Raw genomic sequence first — 16,966 nt, 5'->3', positions numbered from 1 at the left:
TTGCTAGCTGCAATTGAAGGCAAGTATTATACCCCAGCACATTAAAAAAAATCATCTTAGCACAACAATATAGCTGGTCTCAAAAATAGGCATTTCATTATGGTTGAAGGTCACATGACTTGCCTTCCTTAGTTGATTTAGGGTAAGATGTCATATGATGCCACTTCCCGTGATGTTATTAAGGTCAAAGGGTGTGTCATCCTCTATATTACATTCTTTCAATGAAGCAGAAGAGATAGCTCATCGAGTGGACATACTTCTATTTGCTTTCATTGAAAAAACTACTAATTTTAGATGTATCTGACATATGGCAAATTAAACTCCTTCCCATAGTTAATGTACATGTGTAGTTCTCTCATTTTATTGTAAACCAACTTTCAAAGCAAGCCTCTGGGCTTGCAAAAAATGTAGATTGTTCCGATAGCTAAAGACAGAGATATGGTTATTATCCATGTGCTTTAGCTTTGTATTGACTGATCAGCCCATTAACCTAACATGATTCTTTTATTGCAGTGTCAGTATTCACCTGGTGAACATTTTCTGAAAAAAGCCTTGTTGTTTGGACATTTCAACAACGTTTGGAACATCTGCAATGACTTTAGGGAGCTGTTAATGATGTTGTTTGGGTGCTTTGACCTGGTGGTGTTTACTGGATAGTGACTCAGGTACTGACGGCTTGTCTAGATTCCATTATTGTCCCCATATATAAAAAAGATGACCATCTCAACCCAGCCTGTTTTAGACCCATCTCACTACTCGACACATTAGCTAAAATAGCTGGGAGAATCATCCTGAATAGATTACAAGGCTGGGCTGAGGAAAGCAACATTTTATCTGAATTACAGTACAGTTTTTGTACTGGAAAAGGCACTGTGGAACAGGGACTGAACTTAAGTATCATAATTGAAAAATATCCAAAGATTAGGGAAGGCAATTTGTATTTGGCCTTCATAGACTTGTCTTCAGCTTTTGACTGTGTAGCCCTGTGTAGCCCACAAGAAACTATGGGAAATCCTAACTGGCATAGGGGTAGAACCGACAATAATTCAGTTTATACAGGAACTGTATTCAGGGAGTAGAGCGAGGGTGAGATATGGGATAAGAAGGGAATGTAGTAGGTCAAGGCTGTGTACTAGCTCCATTCATATTCTCAGTATACATAAATAAGCTGGAACTAGAGTTAATAAGCAAGTGTAAAGATTTCCCTCAAATAGGTTATTGTCTGATTCTGGCCCTACTCTATGCAGACAATGCTGTTCTTATGGCCCGGACCCCGCTAACCCTCCAAAGACTTTAAGCAACTTGTGTAACATACATGGCAGACTTGGGCCTTACTGTCAACCGCTCTAAAACCTTCATAATGAAATGTGGTAGGAAATTAAGACTCATGATATTGTCATGCAAGGCGGAAAGATTGACATTGCTTCAACATTCTCCTATTTGGGTATAATGTTTGATAAACAAGGCACCTGGGCTCAGTGTGTAAAACTTAAGAAACTACAGACCATGAAGACAACGACGGCCCTGAAGATTTTTTCCAAGAGGCTAGGGACGATCACTCCACAGAATATGTTAAAAATCTATAGGGCTAAATGTATCCCGACGGCCACTTATGGAGCGGGTATATGGGGGTATACCAACTGCAACCTGATCCAAACTGTGGAAAATGATTTTTGAGATACTTACTAATGGCACCAAATAGCACTTCATCATTCGTTAGCCATGCAGAATTAGGGGCCCCCTTCCTAGTGGATCTAATAAAGATACAGCCTATATTGCTATGGCAGAAAATTTGGACTTCAGAACACACTGGCCTAAATAGGGCTGTTTTACGGGATTGCATGACATCATCTTTTTCCTCAAGAGTCCCATGACTGAGGTACATTATGACCTTTTTTTGAAGATATGGGCCATAAAGAATATTACGCAAACCCAGAATTATTGGAGACACTAAGTAGGAAGGAGCTGAGGTCCCTGTCTTTGAAGCACCTAGAAGACCTGAGGTGGACAGTAGAGGCAAAAAAATAAGAGCGTCAGGTTCAACCAATTGATTCTGTCCACAGAGGGCATGCAGCCTTACCTGGTAAATGTAGTAAAACCTCAACATCGTTTTGTTCTCACTAGGCAACGGCTAGACACGTTCCACTGTTTGGTAACTTTTCCAACCATGAATGATTGGAGTACAATACTAGGGGTTTGCCCTTGTGATTCAAAGTACAAAGTACAATGCACGTAGTTCTCTTTTGCAAATTTTATAAAAAACTGAGAAAACGTTTCCTAATCCCTTTTTTAAGATCTACCCATAAGCGACAATGTTGTCCTGCGTATCTTTATCTCCAGATGTTACCCTCTGCTGACATATGTGGCATTTTAGAAAAAAAATACGTTCCATAATTACTGTAAGAAAGTCCTGGGGCGGATTACCGACATGAATATTCGGCCACCCAAATTCATTATGATCAATCAGTGTGCTTGTCTCGAATAACTTAGAACAGGGAACATCCAAAAGATAAATAATTGTGCTTAGTGTAGTAAAGGTGGGGTGACTTCTTTTAAAGTGATTTTTACTTGACATATTATGAATTTACGTATAAGTACATTTTAGATGTTTTATTGTTTTAATCACACCAAACATTGTGTTCTAAAATGTTGTTGCGGTAATGAGGATGGAATTAGGGATCACAATTGTGCTTGAACATATAAAAGATTATATGATGATCCCATATTGATTGAAACAGAAAATGTATGCTTGGCTTGTATGGTCCTTTGAGACCGAATAAAGAATTTATGAATTAATGAATGAATGAATGTCCTGCTGGTGTTTACTGGATAGTGATTTTGTTTGCTGCTGACTAATAAATTGAGAAAAAGAGGTATAATACTGTCATCTATGTCTATTAAAATGAAGACTTTTCTTCATGATCGTTAGAAAATTCTACATTACTAACTCTGATATAAATCAAATATTTTAGATTGATTTCTTGTTCAGCAGGTAGGGGTGCTTGACCACCTCACTCTAGGTAATTACGGACTCTATCTCCAGTCATGTGCTATTCACGAACAAATCACTGATTGCTGGTGCATATGTCTAATTAGTTCAGTGAAAGCAACAGAAGGCTATACATCATCCAAAATGCAATAGGCTGTCTTGCAAAACTCCAGAACTGGGAACAGTGCCTGTAATAACTTGGAGGGAGGTTGTCACCCTGTCGGTCAGTAGTTATCAAACAACAGTACTACTAATACAAAGGACTAATCCTTTAAGTAAATGCCCTAACGAAGCCAGAAGCAGTGTGTGTTGCATTGACAATTGCTTAAGAAATATTTTGGGTGCATTCTGTGTATGTTTATATGTTTGTTCCTTTCTGGGAAGCAATCAGAGTTAAATACAATTTCCAGTGTTAAATTGTTGCCACTGGAGCCCACACGCACTGATCTTTGGGGACTGTCAGTTAATTTTCCTCATCTGACATTTCTCTGGAGCAAGAGAAGGTAAAACGCACCGAGAGAAAAGAAGGAGAAAAACAGAAAAACTGTAAAAAAAAAGGGAGAAAGTAGAAACCTGCAAGAGTGAAACAAAGGGGCACGCACAGGCTGGTAGTGGATTAAAGAGGTGTGCTGTGTTTTCCAGACTATGCAGCCTTGGCATTTGGTACACTGGTGCAGAATGCGGGCTTCTGAGCAGAGTTTAGGGCACCGGCACTTATTCTTTTCAAATTAAGCACTGACAATTTCATTGCATATTCGTCTTTGCTGGTGCATTCACATCTTGATTTCAAAGAAACAATTAAGCCAGATACAAACCAAACATATTTTAATACATGAAAAGTAAGCAGTATAGAATACAATTTATATAAAAAAACTACATACATCATATACAGTATTGTAGGTATATAGTCGTGCAATATAAAGTAATATATTTACAAAAGACTAATGCAAATACTTGCTGTCATCATGGTGAGGTGTCTAATCCAGGTAACGTGCTGCATATAAATTAAAAAGGCAAAACAAATTCGTTGGGAGATAATACTATCATAATTCTGCATTGTTTCACCACATTCTCTGACTGTGATTGAATGGGAAGGAATTTCTGAAAAAGAAGAAATCTCGGATATTCTTCTGCTGTGCCAAAAGCTGGTGAAATTGAACTACCTGGCAATGTCTCTACCGTCATGGCACCCAAAGTATCACTACGTATTTGTAGTGTCCCCAGAAGATATGAAGCACCTGTACCAAGAGTTCATTTGTATACCTTTAGTTTGTTTTCAAATTGAAATCAGATTTTTTTTAAGGTCCAGGAAAAACCAGCAAATGAAGGAATTCACTAAGGAGAAGATTTACAATGGGGAATAACATCTTTATGTCACTAAGAGCATTGCTCACCTTTATTAACAGTACTATTCTTCGGTTGGCAACTCAATGCACATATTTGTTGAGCATTAGGTAGAGAGTTGGTCGTCACTTTTCTTGCTAGACAGTGCAAGTTAAGAGTCTCAAATACATCTTTACAAAAGGTAACTATAACCATATTTCTTTCTCTTTCTCAATTCTCCCTCTCCCTCCCCCCCGAAGGACAGTCACATCAAAGTTGAGATAACAAACCCTGAGAATTGTTTATTCACAAAATGAACCATAATGTACAGTTTTCAGTTAAGTAACCCTATATACAGTAACATCATATGCAATGCACACACTGTTTGTTTAAAATCCTTCAATTTTGCAAAACAAATTAAAGGTCTCCTCCTGTGTTCAAAGTACTGCTGAATCCTCATCAGTTATCTGTAGAGAAAATATCAGATAGTTACCGATTTGATTATGTAATTATTGCATTGAGAAAAAAAACAGACTTTCTGGTATTACACCAGTATTAACAAGGGAATGTCTAGTACAGATAAGAAACGGCCATCAAGTGGACTGAAGATGTTAATTGTGCATGTTGAGAGGATTGCATCATCTATCTTACTGATGTTTTAGGGATTTAAATATATATATTTTTTTTTGCTTTCCCTGTCTTGAATAAAGGTTTAGATAGAAAAATGTCAAAATGTCTTCTCTTGGGAGAGTATTTAGACTGACTGCTTAATTTCTGGGTGGCTTAACTGGAAGTTTGGCTTGGGGCATGACAACATCTATTACGGGGGTCCAGGGTTGTGATGAATGTGTTTTCTCACTGTAATTGATCAAGGAGAGCTCCAGATGAAAGCTGTTGATGATTTCCTTGCAGATCCCTTTTGGTTTCTTGTATGCAAGGAGCCATTGTAGACATTCTCATCTGAGCAAACATGGGGCCTGATTTGGATGTCAGCGGATGGAATATTCCGTCACACATGTGACGGATATCCTGTCTGCCATTTTACAATCTCAGTAGGATATAATAGTATTGTAATACGGTGGATGGGATATCCGTCACTGCCAAGATCTAAACCAGGCCCATAGTGTTTGATGTCAATCCTAAAATGTAGTGGTAGTCCACAAATAAAGAATTGCACCATATTGAAAAGGAATGTTACTAACACATTGAGCATGCACAGGTTGCCAGTATATATCATGGATAGATACTAATCCATCCATGTTTTTTGGTCTGCATACAGCTCTCCATCTTTGGGGCAAGCAGACACTGTGACAGCCATTGTTCTTTGTCAGTGAAAGAGCTGAGCCATCTACTAACCCTTCCTTTAGAGAGCAGTAGTAGGATATCAGAGTGGTAAAACTACAGTAACTGGACTACCATACAATTCTATGTTTCGTGGTGATTATTGACTGTGCAGAATTACAGCTATACTTCATGGTAATCGTTTTTACCTCTGCTAAGCATTACTACTGTATTTGTAAAGCTTCATAAGAACAAATGGAGAGCGTGGAAATAAATTGTTACATGAATCAAAGTAGACAAACTGGATACAATTAATGAATAAAAAGGAGCAAATTAACCTTGAAAGCAATAGGCCAAGAAGCTTGAGTTTTGTAGGTTTCCTTCCGCTAATTATCAGACTACACTTTCTTAGTAGTTTCAATATATAATTGTTCTTTGTTGAGATACTTAACGGTCCAGGTTTTGATATTTTTATTTTAGAGATAATGTTGAACATACGAATGATCACATGGTGGGTGTTTTCAATCACTTGCTAACTGGAAATTTAAGAATAGCTTGCGGTCAATTATTCTAAACATGAAATGTCTATGAGATTTTTATGTTGGAAATAAATTTGAAAAAATAAAATAAATATAAAACGTCCATAACTTAGGTGCAGAGGGGCTCATGGCCTCAGGTTTGTGAGCTCTAGTTCGACTCTGCTGTACTAATGGCCGGTACACCCCCACAGAAGTGTTCACACATCAGCAAGCTGGTAGGGTAATATTACAGCTAGTTGGCGATTTATCCCGTCCCCTTAGTTTGGAAAAGTAGTTCTCTTGTTTTATTTGTGATCAGCTCCAAAAATGTACAGAAGGTGAAACAAAAGGCTCGTTTGTCATCAGATAACACGCGTGTGTCCAAGGCACGTTTCACATCTCTCATTTACATCTACTTTTTGCGACAGTCCAAGAGATACCTTCAATCCCTGTGAGGCACTTATGAAGATTACTTTTATTTTTTATCACGGTGGTCAAACATGACGCCGTTTTTCCTTTGGTGATGCTTAGACTTAATTAGTACTTTGAGCAGAAAAAACAGTGTGATAATAGTGGCGGATCCCTGGCCATTTCGAATTTCACACATCTTAACTAAGGTGTATCGAATGAAAGCTTTTGGGAGGAAGGTTAGGAAAATATCAGGAACAGGAATACAAAGGAAGGTATGTAACGTAGAAAAACTTTACCTCCTGCAAACAGCACACACGTCTTTTTACACTCATCTTCTGTATCAAAACGATTCGCGTTTCCGTTGCAGCCACCATACCAAAATTGCGCACACGCATTGGCTTGCTTGTCGTAGTACCATTTAATTATGTACGTTCGGCATGGCCCCTGGTCTAACGTTAGCAAACATCGTGGGTCATGGGCAGACACTGAAAAGAAAATGACAATGATTAGCATAGACGAGCCAACAAATAACAAGCAGAGCCGACTCAGAACCAGGAGCGGCTTGCGGCAAGGTAAATGGGTGGGCCGGCGTGCGGGAGAGGGGGTGGGGGAAATTAAAATAAAATTAGAAATTAAAAAAACAAAACACTTACCTCGTCTGCCGCGTGCCGCTCCACTGCCCTTTGTCGACTGCAGGCAGAGGCTCACAGCCTGCTCTGGGGCCAATCCTGACGCTACTCAAAGCAGTGTAAGGACTGGCTGGGTTCGCCCAGCCAGGGCACTCCCAGGCAGACTGGGAGCCTATGCAGGCCCTCTCTAACCTAGCAACTGTGTTGCTGGGCTGGAGAGAGCCTACAGCGCATGTGTGTTTGGCCGGCTCGAGACGGCCGGACAAACAGACATGCGCTTTGAGCTCACTGCTCTTCACCCCGCCGTTTTACCAAACAACGATAATAAACACAGTTTATTATTGTTGCTTGGTAAAAGTTTTGCAGATGTCGCTGTTGGCGGGCGGGGGGGGGCAACGCTCCTCCGCCCTCATGGAGGAGCCACCCCTGCTCAGAACCTGGCCACTGGACTTGATTGGGTTAAGAACCGGTGCTCGAGTCCAGCTGTGAAAATATTTGGCATGCAAATCCAGCAAAAGATATTGTAAAAATATATTAATATATCTTCAAAATTCTAAAAGTGTGTTTGAATAGCATGCAAAATATTTGAACTCAGTATATCAGATTTATATCACTTCATTGAATAAAAGTGATAGTTTTTAAACATGAACTTAAAAACATTAAGGCACCTCTCCCTTACCCAACACAAGCCAGGCCAACAATTACATTAGTGAACGAGGAGGCTAGTCAGTTGTCATGTATACCCTGTATGTGGCCTAGATTCTTTATATAGGTGGAGCAACATTACAGCCTATTAAATCAATCACAAAATGGGTTTGTACAACACACATCCTTAGCTCTTGTATTTCAAGGTGCTCTACTGTGATAAGAAAAAAGAGGCTTGGTGAAAAAAAATATTTGCCTAGAATCAGACAGTTTGGTCATGTGGAAAAGCTGGGGTTGATCCTAGGCTTTCTGGTTTCATATTGTAAATTAACTACTGGATCGCTATTGCTCTTTCTTTCTTTTACATAAAATGTCACTGCTTTGTTTTTGTTTGTGTGTGAGATAGAAGTGTGGGTGGCAGGTAAAAGTCATGTGAAAACTCGGCTCGTTTTGGGCTTGATGGCCGAAGATGATCTCAAGCTGAGGCAGAGCCAGGTGTAACTCGCCCATCTCCACCTCAGCACGTGCCTTATCTTCAAGCAAGAAATATTAGTTCAGCAGTCATGGGCTGGGATTCCTTCTGCAACAATAGTCTTCAAACCACAAATTCCAGTTCCACAAAATAACCCGCCATTAATAAATATGCAGGGACTCAGGTGGGCTTGAAGGAATAGGAGTTCAAGAGCAACCTACCAGGAAGCCACAGTGAATTAAATTCTCACTGCTGAAAAATGCAGTGATCTAAAGGTCAGGAAATTGAAGTTCAGCAAGGCTGACTCATCTTCCATGCTTTGAAGGTCAGTAAAATAAGTAACATTAAATTGAGCACTATCCACTCCTGTTACTTACAGCACTTAGAAACAAGAGAAGTACAGCATGATGCGTTGCAATACATTCAACGCCTTGTCAGGAGTAGTTACTGCCTTTTAATAGTATTAAACTACAATACAGTATAGGAACTAGTTGGGCCAGCCTGCCTCACTGGGACTGTTTGTTTACTGCATCTGAAGCACATCAATGATAGCCCTCCCCTTTGTCCAGAAACCAAGACCCTGGGTCTCCTGCACGGCAACAAACAGCTCTGTGCTTCTGCTAAGGTGTGCCATCAAATAAATGAATATAATAGCTATAATAATACCATTAGCTCAAAAATGTAATTCCTAGCAGTGACTGAACTAGTTTATCCATGCAGGAAGCCATTAGAAAAATTAGGTAAATTGAGTTTAAGTTGTGTTACTTTTGAACCTCCCTACTTCTCATATTTTCCTTTGTGCTGGGGAAGAGACTGTAGACTTGACATAACGTAAACTATGTTTGTACCGTTTATGCTTCTTTTGCGAACTGTCCTTCAGTCAGAAATTAGAAGAAATGAATGGAAAAGGTTGCAGTGTACTTGGAACCCATTCCCCTAAAGACAAAACAGCATGCAGAACTTCATATTACTGTTAGAATTTGCCACTGATATTTCTACACTTTTTTCTGAATCATAGGTCCTCTGTCCCAAAGTGTGTGCTGCACCCTTGAAGCAGCACTGTGTTGTTAAATACACTGCTGCTTTTTCTCATGGCTGCTGTCATGTCTCTCTGATGGCAAAAATGGCAGTGTATGGCCTAAAGAGAGCTCAGCTCTCTCTTTGTAGTTTGTACACATCATACCTGTTCAGTCGGGCCAAACATCTGACAGTGATCTACTTGGCCACCAACTGCACTGATTGCATAATTTGACTTCTTACAATACCAATCCACCACGTAGATCCTTGCTTGGACACTCCTTTACTCTTTGTAAATTAGAGAACTACCTATTCTTGGAACTCTGAGCTACCATTTTCAACTGGTAGAGGCCTCATTCATTCTATTTGAGGACCGGCCCGTTCAGTCTGTCTGCCACGCTGACATTTTCCCAGAAGGCTGTAGGCAACTGGACTGCTTTCATAGCTAACTCGGCTGCTATGGCCAAAATGTGCACCAGTGGCCCATTTTTAGTTTCAGCCTCTTGCAGCGTGGATCTGGTTTGAACATTTTTGCCAGACCTAATTCTGGTTTTCAGTCGGGCCTTGCTGCCTATTAATGGGCCCTTGTTTCAGAGCCTTCCTTACTAATAATTAGATTTGTCGAAACAGTCAAGCTACAGCCCTGAAGAAGAACCCTGGGACACAGTCTCCTACCTCCATATTGATGTCTTGTTCCAAGGCTTGCTCCAGGGACCACTAATCACCCTCAGGACAAAAACCACTGAGGTTCGGTCACTCGAACTTGCTCATCCCAATATAAGATATCCCTGTGGTTGTAGGCTGCAGAAAGTGCTGAACAAAATAAGCTGTTGCCTCACTGGAAAGTCACAGTTGACCAGGTGGGTTATGGAAAGTCTTGAGAGCTGGTTTGTGGGGACCCAATCAAAACTAAGAGACAATGAGTTGGAGTCTGTGAATCCAATCTTGAAAGTTTTAATACTTAGGCCCTCATTCTGACCTTGGCGGGCGGCGGAGGCCGCCCGCCAAAGTCCCGCCGTCAGATTACCGTTCCGCGGTCAAAAGACCGCGGCGGTAATTCTGACTTTCCCGCTGGGCTGGCGGGCGGTCGCCTTCCGCCCGCCCGCCAGCCCAGCGGGAAAGAGGCTTCCACGATGAAGCCGGCTCGGAATCGAGCCGGCGGAGTGGAAGCTGTGCAACGGGTGCAGTTGCACCCGTCGCGTATTTCACTGTCTGCGCAGCAGACAGTGAAATACATGTAGGGGCCCTCTTACGGGGGCCCCTGCAATGCCCATGCCAGTTGCATGGGCACTGCAGGGGCCCCCAGGGGCCCCGCGACCCCCCCTACCGCCATCCGGATCCCAGCGGTCGGACCGCCGGGATCTGGATGGCGGTAGGGGGGGTCGGAATCCCCGCGGCGGTGCAGCAAGCTGCGCCGCCGTGGAGGATTCAATGGGGCGGCGGTACACTGGCGGGAGCCTGCCAGTGGTGCCGGTCCGACCGCGGCTTTACCGCCGCGGTCGGAATCCCCATTGGAGCACCGCCGGCCTGTCGGCGGTGCTCCCGCGGTCCTCCGCCCTGGCGGTCAAAGACCGCCAGGGTCAGAATGAGGGCCTTAGTGTACTGGTGTAAGGAATCTGCAATGAACTTTGGATTTCGTAAACAAATCCTCCATCAGATGAAAGGAGCAACAATGCAAGCCCATCAGATATTGCACAACCCGGATGGGATTAAATTGTCATTTTAAAAAAATCCAAATTGAGGCTCCAGGAGCAGATTATAAAAATGTAATCTGCAACATCCTGATGGAATTAAAAAAAGCTGAAAAATAATTCACCTCCAGAGAACTTACCAGGACAAAGATACCTAAAATGTCCAACTAACCTCAGCCCAGATATCCTGAAGTCTTCATCACACATAGCCTTTGGGCTTCACCAACTGGAAAAAAATCTCTGAAGATAAAAACTGTGATAAGCTACTAAGTTCAAACTGACAGCATGTGCTAGCAGTTGTGCTTAAACGTACCCCTGGGTCTACGTCTACCACATTTAATAGCATTATGTTTTTTTTTTCTCTTTACTATTTAATGGTTTTTGTTTTCTCCATCACTACAACTGATTTTCTTCACTTTTGTGCACTGTACTTTTTATGTTGTTACATTTGTAATTGAAGTTGGACAGAGTCTTTACAAAAAATATGTGTTTAACTTTACAGTTCTTTCTGTGAGAATTACCTTATGCTCCGGCCATTATCACCAAGATGAGTGTACATGATTTTGATTTAAACCTGTTTACTTTTGCAGGTCTCTCAGTCATTGCTTACAATCTAGAATTTGGCCTCTTTCCTGCATTGCTTTATAACATGATTCCCAGCAGAGTTTCAAAGCCTGACTTAGGGTGTGATTACCGTCCGGTGAATTTCTGATGGGGGGTTGGTTCGATACTGGCTACCTCCCCCCAGGCCCCATTAAGAGTTTCACGCTAAGTCAGCGGGCGGAAACTGAGTATTGTCTCCGGTTTGTATTCGAGCCCGCAGCAATGCTGTAGAGCGCAGGATGCATCAGCACCCTCGCAATGTTGACTGTCCGCAAAGCAGACAGTCAACATCGTGAGGGTGCTGGCCAGGGAGGGCCCTGCACAGCCCAAGCCAATTGCATGGGCAGTGCAAGGACCCCTCTGGAACCTTCTGCACCCTTTCTCCACCAGCATTTTCATGGCGGTGGTACCGCCATGAAACTACTGGTAGAGAAGGGGGTCATAATACCCAGGGCAGAGCCTGGTGGATTAGAACTGCTGCCACCGCCCTGGCGGAGCTGGCGATTCCCTGGCAGCCCAGCCGCCAGGGTTGTAATGTGTTGTTGTCGGACTGCTATGACCGCCATCCACGAGTCTCGTGGTTTAGTTACCGCCAGACTTGTAATGGGGCCCTTAGTGTTGAGTGGTAGTGGGAAATACTCAACTTTTCTGAATGAAACAATAAAGCTGGTAGAGAATCCACCATATTGATAGTATGGTGAAGAACATCCACAATTAGATCACACTAACAAGTCCCTCTTTGCTTTCTCTCCATTTTCAAATTCCAGAGCACCACAAAAAGCAAGCTGCCAATTTACAAGAGACTTCCATGGCTGATCAGGCCACACTTAGTTATTACTGTATGAATCCAATATATTGTAAAATATATTTCATCATCTTAGCTCTACTCCCATTCCCACCAACAATCTGTCTGTTGTTGGGCATCCAAAATTAAGTTCACGTCTAAATAAAGTATCTGGAACTGCATAGCAGTGATGTACTTTTAATATCCCTTTTTGTCGGATGGTTAATATGTAACCGCAATCATTATAGTCATGATGAAAAAATAAGTTGTTGAGGCTTTTCACAATACCATAAGTGTCACAGCAACATGCTGTGATAATTTTACCCACTTTTAGTCCAATCAGTACAACAAAATAAATTAAATGTAATTAAAATTAATATAGACTGATACCTGGTATAGGCCTGAGAGATATAGAGGACGTTGATGACCCTGTTGATGTTGAAGAAGAGGATGGGGGTGATATTATTATTTCTGTAAAAAATGGAAACATAAAAACATACCTTGATTTAATTTTGTAGGAAATAGAACTGCTGTAGGTGTACTTTGGAGCTGCCCAGTTATTGTTTTCCTTGCAGTCCAGCTATTCAGCTAAAAAGGTGAACGTATTAAACAGCATGTAGCCCCTGTAGAATACAAGGTCATGGTCCATGGTCTTACTTTTTTCTCTTTCACATGAGACCCACTGGTCCAATGGACACTACAGAATTTTCAGTGTGCTCTTTCTTTGAAGCCATCACTATTATCATTCAACATTATGTATTCAACATTTAAACAGATGGTCTTGATCCTTCACCAACAACTATTTTCCATTATACCATTACCACTGCATCAGCCCACCCTCCAAAGAGCCCGAAGGTGGCTTTTTAACAAATTGCCATATTTTATAAGAGTACCAAAAAAGAACACTTATCTTTTACCTTTGTTTATGACAACAGGAATGACCGGTGGTGCCAGCTCCTCTTCTTCATCATAGTCATCTTCGTCCTCATAAACAATATCAGAAGATTCCCTGATCTGGAAAAATGACAATATTTTATTGCCAGCTGTTTGTGCACAGAAGTTCAAACACAACTAATACAAAATCTAGGATCCATTCACAAAACCACCACTACAGTCAAAACCCGAACATAGAATTGAGGAAACTATACTACAGAAATAGTCAACATGTCAAACCATCTTTGAAATATTAAAATATAATGTTGCCCAGTTGTAGAGAGCCTAGTCACAGCAAACCACATCCACAAGATACTGTAGCTTCACACTTAAATTGTAATTGTTTTAGTCACCAGTGGTACTCGCCCACGACCAAGCAAACCCCTGGTATAGTGCTGACCTGCCATTCTATGAGATACAGATGCCAGAATTGGTTGCATTGTATTATGTAAGTTTGTTTCCAGAATATAATTTTTTAGAATATTGTCTGACATGAATATAGCTTCCTAAATCTCATCTGCAAAGAACACCTTCATTGGAATTATTAATTCAAAATATGCACCAAATGGGACAATATATCTGTAAATCCAAATTAGGACCCAGTAGTTATGTCAGAGAAAATGTATATATACAATGTTTTGAGAGGCATTTGTTATATTATGCCCACTATCGGACGTCATTTTTTAAACAAATGGTTTCTATTGCCAGAAAATTTGCAGTACAATTTAGAAGCACTAGAGTAGGATCTGAACTATGTGTGCAGCTGGGTCGTCCGTGGGCACCGGGGGTTCAGGCCACTGGTTGTCTGCAGAAATTGACCTACATCTCCAGCTTTTAGAGCCCAATAATAATTGGAAAATGATCTGATAAGGTCTTCCATATTGTGAGTGGTAGTACATGATGGTTCTAATATGTCATCAGTGCATTGCACAACACCTTACTAGCAATGAGTGGAGACTCCAGCATTTGGAATACTGAATCAGGTTGTATATCATATTAATAATATTTTCTAATCCCAGTTGTAACATCTGTGTTGGGCAGCTGCAGTATTATTATAATACTGAAGAAGAGGAGCTCCTAGTCAGACAGCCTCTTAATTCATGCTTAAACACTACTCTCGCCTTGTGTCCCAAAGTGAAACTATGTCCTGGCATGTACTATACTAAAGTAAATAGGTCAAAGGGTGAAGTCTTGTCGGGAAGTCCATGACTGAGAAACTCTTAGAAGGTCCTGCAGTGGAGGCAAAGACAAGTCTTGACCTCCCCATCACTAACAAATGGCCAGTCTCCAAAACAAGACATCATTAGGAAAGCTTTAGGGCGAGACAGTTTAAATTGAGTAAAGTAACTATTTATCATGTGTTTTCATGGTGACCAGGCGAACATGATGATTACATATATGTTACTAATTACTTGTTCTAGTTTTCACATCACGTGCAGCTAGTGGCTCTTACTACAACATTGCAATGGTACATTTGACTAAGTTTTGACTGCCTATTTGATCCACTCATAAATTGGTTACAAGATCTCATGCCATTAATTCGAATTATTAGTGGGCATAAAATGTTCTTCTTTTGGCATTTATATTTTTAACTATTTATGAATGTCTGTAAATTGGTTCTTGAGGCTGATGATAAAACTGTCATTGTCAATCAACTAATTTAGTAATACGCACAGAATAAAAGGATGTAGTACCAAAGATAATTGATGGTCACTACAATTTTAGGGAGCCCTTGCAGAGACTCTATGTCCCCATTGTTTGAAAACGTAAAACTAGTATTCATGAATAAGATAAGTGAGTTATCCATCAAGAGTCCGACCGAGAATCTCCAGTCCAGATACATCATGCCTAAGCACTGGATTAGAGACAGAGTTGTGCAATCAGTCCATCTTTGCGCCATCAAAAAGGCAAGTTGCAGTCCTCAAATACAACACTGTGAAAGACATGCTGTTGCAGTAGAGCATGCCATTTGACCCCTCTGCGAATTGTGATATGTCCCCAAATTGAAGGGATGCTGTGGCATATATGGAAAGCGTAAAAGTTGCTATGAGGTGTCGCAATGAAAAAAGATCTTAGATATATTCTGCTCAGGGCAAATCTATGGACATTATGTAGATGGGCAAAATTTCAAAGTGATGTTCACAGTGTCGCCTGCGACTGAGTCGTGACTCCTTCGCATAAGATTGAGGAAAACAAAACTTGTACAGTGACACTTGCCATGGCAACGAGGCCATGGAACTTTGTGGTTTTGATGTCTTTGAGTGAGAGGAGCTATATGGTTTATGAGTTTACCACTGTCTCCTTTTAAACTGTTTTTTAGGCTCCCATCAGAGAGCTCTTTAACATCGAAAGACCAGTCTGCTTAATTAATTTTATTTACCAAAAGCCAACATTGGGCTAAACTTAGGTCTTACACAGTGTCTCCATAAATTAACTGGGGCTGAGGTAAGTAGAATACTATTTCTATGTCAATGAAGAATTGCATTGCAAATGCTTCTCCTTGATGGACCCTTGACTTGTCTGACAAAAGGATAGAAGCCAATTCTACATAAAGTAGAAAGCCCTGAACTTCCTAAGTCACAGAACTGGAAACCATCAAAGGGCACAGAGGATAAGTCCCTCACCCCTCATTAATAGGGTCATGACCTTTGTTGGCTTGTGGCAAAAGACATCTTCAATCGAGTTGTAGGTACCACACCACGTTTGAGCTTGGGACTGGGGAAAAATGTTATATCAAAGTACACACGAATTCAGAGAGCGAACCAGAGCTGTCCCTTTTAATCCTCCATCACATATAAGGTGTTAATACTTACTAACCGACAGAGCTAAAAAATAAAGTACTCACCACTGCTCCAACAGGGGAGCAAAGGCTGCATCTGGAATTCAAAATTATTACCATGACCAAAGTACAAATGGGGATAATTATTTCAAAAATGGTTGTATGCCATAGAAAAAACTCTTGGTGCCCTAGAAATATGATGGCTCAACCAGTACAATCTCTGTTTTGACCGTTTCAGTTTGAGACTACTGTCTTCTGATATCAGCTTAACTGTTGGTTGTTACTGTTGTCTTCCCTTGAATTCCAAGGAGGAGATGGCATCCAAAATGGTAAGCAGCTAGTCATCTTTTTCCCTGGCACAAATTACATCTATGTATCGTGAGAGTACCACTGTAAAGACAAAGGGTCTTGTTTAGAGGTTGGTAGATATGACACATCTGCCAAAAAATAAAGAAAGCCTCCAAATTGCTTGTTTCCCCATTTAGAGGTGGTAGAACTATAGGGTTTCTACCAGTAGTGTCTTAGCTGGCTGCGCCTCTGGAGACCCATGACCTGGAAACTCATCTGCTACTGGTCCTCCATGTCACAGTGATGGTCATCCCATGTTGCTTACAGCAGGGTGGCTTTCCCTGCCTGGGCCCACCAGGTGACTTAGAGTAACATCCACCTACCGTAAGAAAGCATCTCGCCCGTCAGGTCAACTGATTGTTGTGTTTTGCACAGACACTCATTCTGAGAGTTTATAGGAATCAAAAATATTTGTCGAGAATCTGAAAATTAAGACACTAGCTCAGCATGCTGCTCTGCATGCTATTAAGCACAGAGATAATCAATGAATGCACTCTAGATAGTGAGATCCTTGTCCGGTAGACAGAGATTTCAAAATGTGGT

The 16,966-nt window shown here is 41.2% G+C and overlaps 1 protein-coding gene across 1 annotated transcript in view; it reads right to left on the bottom strand.

Annotated features, from left to right (window-relative positions):
* Positions 1–3,797: 3,797 nt before the first annotated feature.
* The window catches only part of LOC138285403 (collagen alpha-1(XXVIII) chain-like), a 196,383-nt gene continuing 183,214 nt past the window's right edge, over positions 3,798–16,966 (bottom strand). Inside the window, exons 34-37 of the mRNA XM_069225287.1 lie at positions 13,281–13,377; positions 12,754–12,834; positions 6,819–7,007; positions 3,798–4,779 (exon numbers count right to left, since the gene is read on the bottom strand). Of these exons, the coding sequence (XP_069081388.1) occupies positions 4,772–4,779; positions 6,819–7,007; positions 12,754–12,834; positions 13,281–13,377 (375 nt within the window). The 3' untranslated portion in view covers positions 3,798–4,771. The remainder of the gene's footprint in view (positions 4,780–6,818; positions 7,008–12,753; positions 12,835–13,280; positions 13,378–16,966) is intronic.

Source organism: Pleurodeles waltl, chromosome 3_1 (assembly GCF_031143425.1).
Source record: "Pleurodeles waltl isolate 20211129_DDA chromosome 3_1, aPleWal1.hap1.20221129, whole genome shotgun sequence".
Taxonomy (NCBI): Eukaryota; Metazoa; Chordata; class Amphibia; order Caudata; family Salamandridae; genus Pleurodeles; species Pleurodeles waltl.
Note: the sequence above shows the minus strand (reverse complement) of the source record. Positions and strands in the feature narration are given on the sequence as shown.